This window comes from Tupaia chinensis, unplaced genomic scaffold, assembly GCF_000334495.1.
Source record: "Tupaia chinensis unplaced genomic scaffold, TupChi_1.0 Scaffold140548_1, whole genome shotgun sequence".
Classification (NCBI taxonomy): domain Eukaryota; kingdom Metazoa; phylum Chordata; class Mammalia; order Scandentia; family Tupaiidae; genus Tupaia; species Tupaia belangeri.
In genome coordinates this window covers 1,536,693-1,547,947 of record NW_006200423.1, presented here as the reverse complement: position 1 = coordinate 1,547,947, position 11,255 = coordinate 1,536,693, and the positions used below count along the sequence as shown (strand labels likewise).

The 11,255-nt window shown below is 40.6% G+C and overlaps 1 protein-coding gene across 14 annotated transcripts in view; it reads right to left on the bottom strand.

Moving 5' to 3' along the window:
* Window positions 1-1,760: 1,760 nt before the first annotated feature.
* CAMK2D (calcium/calmodulin dependent protein kinase II delta) overlaps window positions 1,761-11,255 on the bottom strand; it is a 318,884-nt gene continuing 309,389 nt past the window's right edge. For 10 of the 14 annotated variants that reach the window (XM_006162795.3, XM_006162799.3, XM_006162803.3 and 7 more), the window contains 4 exons: window positions 8,115-8,209; window positions 6,613-6,841; window positions 5,016-5,111; window positions 1,761-3,821 (listed from right to left, as the gene is read on the bottom strand). In XM_006162795.3, the coding sequence (XP_006162857.1) occupies window positions 5,045-5,111; window positions 6,613-6,841; window positions 8,115-8,209 (391 nt within the window). In that variant the 3' untranslated portion in view covers window positions 1,761-3,821; window positions 5,016-5,044. Of the gene's footprint in view, window positions 3,822-5,015; window positions 5,112-6,608; window positions 6,842-8,114; window positions 8,210-11,255 lie in introns of those variants that run through there. The other 4 variants (XM_027766080.1, XM_027766081.1, XM_006162805.3 and 1 more) reach the window with 2 other exon arrangements.

Genomic DNA, 11,255 nt, shown 5'->3' with positions numbered 1-11,255 from the left:
AATGCTGTAGACAGTTCATGCTGCGCTCAGTGGCCAAGGGAGGGTATGATAGTTCATTGTTCAGAGCCCAGACACGGGGTTCAGTGTGTTATCTTCCTTACAATCTGTTCACACATGCTCACCTTTTTTGTGTGTGACAAAGGAGACCACAAAAGCCTGTTTGTACAAGCTGGTAGAACTTTATTGAATGAAAACACTCAGAAGTGTGTCTTCTCTGTTTACCCTTACTTTCTATGTAACGCTTAATTACACAGAGTCAACATTTCCATCAAACTGGATATCCCTTAAAACTTGCCTAGAATATACCGATTTGCTCCATTTCAACTTTCCTACTTCCAGCTGGGTGACTACCTCACTGTGTCCCCGCAGTGACATCTGACGAGGAGGATCTCCTTAGCCACCTCATACCCATACAAAGAGAGCTGCCCAGAGCAACACCAGCCATGCACACCCCCACTCCCGGGAGGAGTAATAGGAATGACGGGGACAGCCGTCATTGAATCTGCAAATACCATTCCAGGCTCTCTGTAACCAGTACTTCTGACCCTCACAATGCCCTTATGAAATAGGGCTATTTGCTTTCATTTCACAAATGTGGAGACAGTTTCAGAGCTGAGAGGCACTGTGCTCAGAGTACTAAGATGGCAGTGACAGAGTTGGACACCGCCTAGTCCTAGCTGATGACACCATGAGGCTTTCTCTCACAGCTGGGTCTCAGTTGAACTACTGCTTATTAACATCTACCTTCCTGGCCCTGGTTGGGGGTTAGGGAGACAAGCATAGATACACAGTTCCTGTCCACAGAGACATCAGGCTCCCAGGAGAGGAGACACAAATGAAGTTCTATTTTCAAAACAAGGAGGTTGGCAGGAGAGGTACACTCAGAGTGCAAGAGTACTGGGAGTGCCAGGCAGCCCCGAGCATGGCCAGGAGGGCTCCGCGGGGATGAGCCTCTGAGCTGGATCTGAAGCACAACCAGGTGGAAGAAGGGGAAGGATATTCTAAGCAGGAAGCATAACTAGCATACGCAGATGGAAGAGAAAGCACAGTGCTTTCAGAAACTTGAAGGCAGTTCTGTACTCTGTCCACTGGAATTCACATGGTAAGGCTGCAGGAGCTGGCCAGCCTATCTGTGTCCTGGGGGCCAGCATGCTGCATGGCCAGTGGCTAGACATGGGCTGGGAAAGGGACATCCCAGCAGCCACGTGAAGGATGGCTTGGAGGGGACAAACTTAGAAGCTTTTAGGGCTTGTCCTCTTTTCTTTCTTCCTTTTTTTTAAAAGAGGGTTTTGCCTTAGGGCATGTGTGCTCACTGGAGAGAGAGACAGAGACAATGAGAAGGAAAGTGAGAAATTACCTTTTCCCTCAGGGACGATGACCACACCACAGTCCCTTCTCCTTCATTGTCCTCCCGGGATCTTGGGCGCACACACACACACACACACACACACACACTCGGCATGAGTTTCAAGCCACCGGGCCTGGGACTTAAGCCGTGGTTGGGCATGTTGGAGTCTAACAATGTAACCGCTATGCCATCTGCTGGCCCCAGGGCTTGTCCTTGTTAACTACTTTGTCCTCAGCAAAATTTTCCCAGGAGAAACGATCATTTTCTGCTCGGAGAACAACGAACTTACGGCCAGCACCAAGTGCACCAAGTGCTGCGCTGAGGGAGACAGGCAGGACTCACGGCGCTGGGCGCGGCCGGAGCACACATGGGCGGACAGAGCCCCTCTTAAGAAACAACGACGGACGCATGGTCAGCAGAAATCACAAATTTATTAACTCTTACATATATCAATCAGTCATTTACCATTATGGCAAGAAATATATACAGTGTCCCATGGTAAACTGCAGTGTTTCAAAACGATAGGAGATAATAAATGTGTAATTCCGGTGTGGTGGAGAGAACGGACCACGGTTTCCTCACATCGGAGTGGGAAGACAAACTGGATCTACAGGAATACTTCAACACCACATGCTAAGTTAAAAGTGTAAAAAAAAAACCACTCTAACACCTAATTTTTTTTTTAAATACATGTATGCCACGTATAGCTGCTTCACAAAAAGGTAAAAGAAATTAAAAAGGGAAAAATGAGGCCATTACTTTTTCACAGATCTCATTGGCAGGTTAACATGGCTCAATACATTGACTGTATATATTTATTTTAAATATATATTGTTTTAAATCGTGTAATAATTATCAGAAAAGCTTCAACCCATCTACCAAACATCCACTAGCAACGATATCTAAGGTGATTAGTAACGACACAGAAAGGTGACATGAGAGAAAAGAGGGAGGATTGTTTTTCGTTGTTTCGATTTTGGTTTTTGCTTCTGCTTTAAAAATAGGCTTCTGAAGAAGACTGTGAATTGCACGCGAACATGATGCTGAGGGAGAGTCCATGCGCTAGAGAGCGTTTCTGAGTGGAGAAAAAGCCTCACGGGAACTGGATCAACAAAGGACAAACGAAAAGCATGAAGAAAACGTGGACATTTCCCTTTTCCTTTTGTTTTATAATGGAAAATCCTAACTCCTTGGAGGAAGATCATGATACTTGACTCAAAAGAGAAGCTAAAACAGCACAAGTCACAAAGACCAAGTTCAAAACACGGTGAGGATGGAAAACACTCGTTAGCCTCTCTAACTTTAGAAAACCAGTGAGGGTTGTTGCTGGAGGGGCCTTAACATTCCACAAGGCAGAAGTAAGTGCATTTGCACAAAACTCTGATCTGCTATCAACTCGGTATTCTCCTGCAACGGCCTCAGTCGGCCAGACACATTGCAGCTTGGAGTAGGAACTCGCTTTTATCTTGAGTTTGAACAATTTGAGAACCTTCCACACAGGGCACCTACGTCCTTACCAGAGCCTAAGCAGATTAAAAACCTTTAAAATCTTAACCACATAGTTGTGGGCCCTGAAGATGGTCAAAAGCATTAGTTTAATTACACTCCGAAGGCCTCTAGCTTTACTCTACCTTCATTACGCACATTTTACTTTAATCTTTTTTAATACATACCAGCACCCCGAAAATCAAAATAAAGAATAGTAAAAAAGAAAGATTAAAAAGGATGCAAACAAAAGGAAAAGGGAAATGGGATTAAATGAAGAAAACAGCACAGATTTGAGAAAGAAAAAAAATCAAGTTAGCAAATATACCAGAACAGTGAGTATATATATCCTAAAGTGATCAAACTCATAAATGATGTGAATTCTTCCAGTTTACACAATTTGACCCAAAACAATATGGCTTTAGATGGTAGTAAACCAATTGGTTCTTCCTTTTACATTCATATATGATTTTGCCCACATATTCACCCACTTGTAAAATCCAGTGAAACATCATCCATTTCAACCTGGATCATCACAAAACTGAAGGTATTTTTTTTTTGCCATTTTTTAAAAAAGAAAATAAACAAGCCAAAACAGACTAACAGCAAAGAGTTTTTAAAAATTTACATTTTTCTTACAAACTGTCATTCAGAGAACAATAATTTTTAATCTGTTAAACCTTGGCATAAACTGAGAAATTTGATGAGTAGGTTGTACTTGGAAAATTGTGGAATTTTTTTGTCTGCCCTCCCCCTGTTGTTTGCCGAGAGTAATTTAAGTTCTCATGGAACATCCCGTAGTCGAAGTGTAAACAATGTGTAGGAAGGAATATATGATAAGATGGTGCATCACATATGCATTACGTGTAGGACCTTCACAACTTCATGCACTCAGAAACATGCATGAAGAGGAGGGGAGGACGGCTCAGGGTTACCATCCAGGTGCCTTGAGAACAGAGAATGCGGAAGTGGCACTGTTGATATTTAGCTGAAAGGAGAAAGGGGGAGGAAGAAATAAAATTACACTGTTTTACAAAAAATGTCATCAAATTGCTTTGCCATAGATGTGGCTAGGCTACAAGTTGACAACTTAGCTAAAGGATATATTGAAAACACTACGGATAGGAGATCTTTGCTGGTGATTATTACAACATAAAATACACTGTGTTAAAGACAGTATCACACAGAAAACTGGTATTAATGATCTATTTGTTCACACAAAGCTAAGCTAAAAAAGTAAGCTTCAATCACATTATTAAATCTAAACATACATTTTAAGCATTTCTATCGACTAGAAAAATTAATAAGTATTCTTATTTGGTTGGAATAGACTCAAGTTCAAGTCCCTCCTTAGCTTTTGTCATTATTCTTAGACTCCTTGGGAAATCAAACCTAGAAGTCAATTTAACAAGGAAGATAGCCTCTAAAGTTGGGAAAAAAATGATCATTCTTATTTAATTGGAGGTCTACTTTCTTCAAAGCAGCAGCTGGGAACACTATCTTGTTATAGCTCTGATTAGGTTCAGTGCTTTGAATGGGGACAATAGTCACAGTAGCACCAACACGTATCTGAAGCCTTCTAATCCCAATTTAAGAAACAAAGCTTTGCAAAAGACAACACAGGCATGGATTTAGTTACAGTCAACTCTCAATTATCCTCTGGAATTACCCATTTGGTGAGTTTTGAAGCTCGGTTTCACTTCCTCCAGCCGCCTCTCCTCAGATCAAGTACCACTGTATATGCAGTCAGGCTCGGCAAATGGATTTACATATTAACCTGAGCTAGCTGAGCTGGCAGGAATTGCAACCTCTTGAAAAGCAGTCAGAGAGCAAAGGATCCTAAAGCTTCGTATGAATTAGAGCTGGATAACTGAGAGTCACCTGAATTGACCCAGGTATAATTAACTTTTGATGCGGGAACTCCACAATTGTGCAATGACACAATCTCTATGCTGAGAAAAGTTTCTTCTCCACTTTAACTGCCTTTAAAAGGAGGGCTATATAGGCTACAAAATAGGGCTAAGATCAGGCTCAAGAGCTCGTGCAAAACTATTACGCATTTTCGAAGACCTTGTGTGAGTGCAACTCAAGAGACATCATCCTCAAGGGAAGGAAAACAGCCATGCAGCTTTTCAGACATTCGCTCCAACCCTGAAGTACTTCGGAGCAGGATGTTACTTACAAGACCCATTTGTGAATGGTTTTCAGGCCTTAGATGTTTTGCCACAAAGAGGTGCCTCCTGAGAAGTTTTCTTTCCCATTTGGAATACAGGGTGGCCTATTAAGAGAAGCCCCACTTAAGCCATCTGGCATAAAATGAAGTTTTCTTAAATAGGCTCTATCCCATAAACACTCCAGGAAATCACACCGAACCCTAGCCCTCTAGTGTGGTCTGAGTATCACCTCTCCTGAATTAGCTGGCCAGCTGTGCTATACCTCTTTGGGGGAAAGAAAACACAAACACAAAAAGTGGTGACTTCATTATCTTCGGATGCCTTTTGTAGCTTTTTCTTCATTACAGAGCTATTGTTTTCTAGATGGTTTTTGACCTATCTGTCTTTAGTTTTGTTTTGGTCCTTGTCGACCCACGTTTTACAAACCCAACAGTTATCTCTAGTTATTAAGGCTGTAGAGAGGGTCTTTGGAAACCACTGTGGTACTTAGTTGTTAAACTAAGAAATCATGGCGGAGTCTCTGGAATGAGTTGAATGGCTGTTTATATTAGAAAGTTGACTTCCCATTCTATGGCCCCAGATCTTAACAGCTAATTCTGGCTAGTGCATTTGGAAAGCGGTCAGAAGTAGGCCAAACTTCTACTAACTGAGCCTAAGTGTCCCTTCTAGCTTTCCTTTCAACCTCCCTTATCACCCATGTGATGCAATCCATTTCCCATTACTCCCCTTCAGTCCAGTTGGAGCCAGCCTTCCTCACACTTGCGTTCTATCTTAAGCTAAAGTCTGGATGTTGTACTTTGCTTCATGATGCTCCTATAGCTCGGACTATCTTCCTTCAGTTCTTCCTTTCTTTCTGTGTCTCCCAAGCCCACTCATCATTTAGGACTTTACCCCAATCAAAGTTCATCTTACAGACAAAGCCAGTGCCCGAACCCTTTGAACAGTTTGCTACATGGCTCATTCATTCCCTTCCCCACTTCATCGCTTCTTCTTTGTTACCAGGATAGTTGCTTTCCAAACTATCTGGCACAGGCTAAGCACCTAGGAGATGGGCAATAAATGTCTGCCGGTTATTGGCGGAAAGAGCAAACTCGACAGCTGAGGTAGAAGGATGAGGTGAGAGACACTGCCATATCTGACATTTGCCTTTTAAATGCTGTCATTTACATTGTTTTCTCTAATATCTGTAACTGGGCCGTAGGGATAATCATGAAACACAGCTCCTGACCGTGTCTTGGCTGTTTTAGAAACTTCTTTCTGTGCTTTCTTCTCACAGCTCCTTATTCTGTCAACTGTGAAAATGAAGTCCCGTTGTCTTGTCTCGTTATGTGACTCTCCTCTGACCTAACCCTATGAGAGTCAGACTAGTCTCTAGTTCCTACCTAAAACTTTTGTGTACTGTCCTATGGCAAATCTCAACCACAAATGGCTGGTCTGATCGATCCTTCCAGGAAATGTTAACTTTTCCATAAAGGCATTTATTTCCACCAATGTAACCAACCGTTATCATTAAACGACATATGCCATGCTATTAACAGTGGGATAAGTAGAAGGGGCTGACCATGGGCATATTAACAAAGAAGCTGACAGCCTGGAAATATTTACTTGATGGGTACTGTTGGTGACCCGGAGCGATGAAAATGAACGTTCTGCCACTTTCCATCCCGGCGGTGCCACACACGGGTCTCTTCCGACTGCATTGTCTTTGGCATCCCGCTGCCATCCATGTACTGTGTGAGCCTAATGTATGCTATGCAAGCAGCGTCATCCCCTACCAGGTGCACGTGAGGGTTCAGGATAATGGTGTGGATTGGTTTATTGCTTTTGGACAAAGCTGAAAGACAACAACATGAAAAGCAAAATTTTAGTTTCTGTATAAAGTAAACCAAATCAAGTATTAACTTTGGTTGGAAACAATGGTTAGAACATCATCTCTTCACTCATAAACTAATTAATCGACTATTTGCACTAAGTGCAGAGTATTGTACAGAATATAAAGGAAAAGAGAAAGCACAAAAGTTGGATGGTCTTTATTTCCCCTGATTCTCTTAAGGCCAATTTATATGGTATTCTGGAAATTTTGACTGATTGGTGTGAAAAACTGGAGAGAAGTATTTACTTATGATGGAAAGTGATTAGAAATGGGAGCCATGATGCAAATAGAGGAAGAGAAGGCCTGGCCCAGGTGCACCAAGAAGTTCCTGTCTCATCAAGGAATGAACTGCTGGACATTGGCAGAGTATCTGGTGGTGTGTTCCTTTTTATTGCTGGAGTGTATAGGATAGGGAAATATGAGAGGACTAGAGAAGTTCATGGAATTATTTTTTATTTTGGAGCAAAAAATTCTTTGAGTGGTTTATCCTAGTCATTACTACAGCACCTCTTTACTTCAACAAGATCTCACTGTGGGAAGAGAGGCTGTGGGAGGAGCGGATTCACTGTATGTCTCTCACAGACAGCACAGTGTCTAATGCAGTTGGGTGTAAGGAAAGGAGAAGGAAAAAGGAAAGTCCTGGTTTACATTTTTCTTGATGAACTGGAAGCAGGGGCAGTTTCTTTTGTCACCTCCTCTGAAATGTGGTTTTACCTCTGAGAATGCTAAAATTCTTGCCATTTGTGTAGAAATATTCATCTAATTACTTATCTTTGTTTACATTTTACTTTGAAAATAAGCAATAAATATACTTGAAAGTACACTTGGATTTTCTCTGTACACTAAGTACACTTCTATGTTGAATATTCTGGTATGCCACAGTTTCTCTAATTTTTTAATATATATATATATAAATGGTTTTAAGAAAATTTTAAATGACAAATATTCTGGGAACTCATTTTGTAGATTATAATACTATTAAACATTCATGGGACTTAGATGGTATGATTCTATCAACATTACTTTTTTACAATGTCAGATATTTTTCAAAACACGCCAACACTTTTAAATTTATCATTTTTTTTTCAATTGCAAATGCAAAAAAATTTTATGGTGTAAAGTGCTAGTCAAAGGCAAAAATTCTCATTTTAGACAGGAGCCAAAAAATCTGCAAATTTGAGAAAATCCAAAAGAAGTTGGAAAAGGCATGTAACTAAATTGAGAATAAATGTACCATTTTCAAAGTAGAACCGGTTAAAGTCCATCCCTTCCACTAAATTACCCAAAGCTTCTGGTTCAAAAGCAGTAAGACCTGGGTCACAGATTTTTCTGTGGGAACAAAAATAATGAAAATAACCAATAAATAATTACATTAAAATATTGTGCTGTTTCATGTGCAAATTTTCTCATTTATCAGTCAGTGGAGGAAAGAGTCTCTTAAAACACACTAAAATATAAAGTTTCTATCAGAGACCTTGTATTGAGAAGTAGGTTCAGAAGTGGACTCCAAAAAATGCATTTTTTTGCAGAGAATTCTGATAGGAACAAACCTATTTAATGGGTTCAAGCAGATGACAATCTACAATAATTTAGGAGACACCTTTGAAAAATGTTTACTTTTTATTTCCAGGGTAGATTTTCCCATTTTTCTAGGTTCTTCTAATCAAGACTTCAGCTTATTATTTTTAAAATGTTCCCCAAGTTCTCTAGTTCAATTCAAGACACTCACCAAGTCCTATCAAACCACCTTTGGAGCCCAGCCTTGGAGGTGCAGGCGGTAAGGTGCCGCTCTGCAGTGCTGGAGCCACATAGCGGTACATGGTTCAGACCCCGAGCTGACCTGAAGCACACTGAGCACACTGCACTATGGTCGTGGCTGACTGGAAGGCAGGGCGGAGGGGAAATGGTGTGTGTGGCATAATGAGACTCTGCTCAGCGTGCCTGTTCTCTCTCTCTCGCTCAGAAAATGAATTAACTTACGGAAAAGAGCCATCTTTGGTTCTGAAATTAAATACCTGTGGAATAATTTTCAATGGACTACACATTCTACATTCATGTTAAACATCTATATTATACTTTATTCAAAGGAAGGTATCATATCCTACACTTCTTGGCAGTGTCTATAAGAATTAAGTTTGTAGTGATTAAAGTTTATTTTTACCTTAAACATTAAGTTAATAAGAGGTTCAAATGAACACAGCTTTCTCTTTCATCTTAAAAATATGATTCAACAGAAGGGCATACAATTGAGATATTCAGAGAAAGTCAATGAGCTGTCTTTGGAGAAACTTATTTATTCGATAAAGAATTGTTAAACACCAATGGTGTAGCAGGTATTCTTTGACATCAGCAATTACAACACAGAAGAATTAATACTAGGAAAGGAAATGCAAAATATTCAAACCATGATTACTTATAAACAGCAGACAGGGAAAAGTGAAGAGATTTTAGAATGAGTAAGTGTTTTCAGTATGTGGAGGTGAGGGCAGGAGGGGGCAGTGGGCAGAGGAGATGGCCTTGTGGAAGTTCAGATCATGCCTGTGGAGGGTTGGCTAGTTTTCTGATACAGAGAGCACTGGGTCACTGGGCCGTGTCTGTCCATCCCACTGAAACAGGGGGAAATGTGTCCTTTGCCCATGGGAATTGGGCTTCTCACAGAAGGTGATAAGACCAGGATGTGAAGAATTAGTGGGAGTTCACAAGGTAGAAAAGGAGTATTAGCTGAAGGGTTAATTACTATCTACTAATTTGCCCCAAAGGGCAATTCAGTAGATGCGGCCACATCTAATTTCATACAGAATCCCACATTTAGGAGGCAAAATTCCTTAACTGTTCAGTGAAACAAATTTCAAAGTCTAACTCATCACAGTTTTTCAAAGAATAGTGCTGCTCAACTGGTGTTTTCTAAAGAATACTTTTAAAGTAGACAATCACAGTGGCAATTCTTTGTGGTAAAGAAAGCTTTAAAGGTAGGGTGGGTAGGGATTATAAACTTCGACTCAGACTGCCTGTTGGGCAGGTATTTTTAAGCTTAAATTCAAATGTACATAATCGCTTTCTTAGGAGTAAAAAAGAGAGAACAGTGTTTCCATGGTAACGGAAATGCATTCTGCTAGGGCTATTATTTCCTCTATAAACATGAGCTTTGGTTGTCAATATCAGTCAACCAACATTTCTTACTGTCTTACATGAGCTCTAAGATCATCTGGGAATCATTCATCATGATTGATCTTTTTATCCAGCTACCCAAAGAGACAATATATTTGAAATCCTGTTAATTTGCTATTTTTTCCTTTTTGTTTTCTGTCTGTCTATCCATCTACCTGTCATCTATCTACCTTTCCCCTTGCATTATTTGGATTATAAAAGATTCAAAAACTACCATCTGACATGCGGATGTGTATGGTCCAAAGAGGGTGCTGGGGACCGGGCGACAGCTACACCAATACATTCCACTACCCAAACTGTTTCCAAATGGAAATTCTGCTGGACTATCCTTGGGCTCGAAAGTACAAAATCAGATCAGATTACAGGTTTCCTTAGGCAAAGGAATTAGTGAGCTGATGTGATCCTAAGGTACTGCATTATTTAAAATACCCTACTTTAAACTATCTGAGCAGATAGGAAATATCCCACTTTCACCTGGCTACAATTGCTCCCTGATTCTGAATGAAGAACAATAACAGCAAAACATACCTTATTACCATTTAACAGAGAAATGTTATTGCAATAGAAGATTCTTTTTAAAGAATATTCATATTCTTTGGAGACTCATATGGACCTAATAAGGCAACTACAGCAAATAAATAAATAAACAAACAGACAGACAAACAAATGCAAGCAGGTTCTATGGCACAAAACTATAAACAATTGTTTAATAGAGAACTGATGGTTCAGACAATAAAAATGCTTTTTTTTTTTTTAACAAAAAAACTATTTTCCTTTGTTTGTTTGTTTGTTTGTTTCCCTCTCCCTTTCATAGAAATGGCAGTGGTCGGGTGGGAGCGGGGACAGAAGGAGGAACATTCTTAGTAGGGCCTTCGTGCTGTTTTTTAACCCTAGCCTCAGTTAGACAGGGTCACGAGCACATGTGCATGTCTGGCATGTACAGGGAGACCTCAGGACTTGAATTCAGAACCTTCCAGTGGCCTCAGCAGCACAGTGGGGTCATTACAATGTGCCACTGCAGCTGGTCTGAGTACTTCATCTGTACTTGAGCAAAGTAATTTTCTTTTTTTTTTTTTTTTGGAGAGGTTTTTGCCATAGGGTGTGTGCACTTGCCAGCCAGACAGAAAGATACAGAGAGACAGAAAGCAAGAAATCACCCCCCCCCAGGGGGGATAACTATGCTGCAATCCCTTCTCCTCCATTCTCC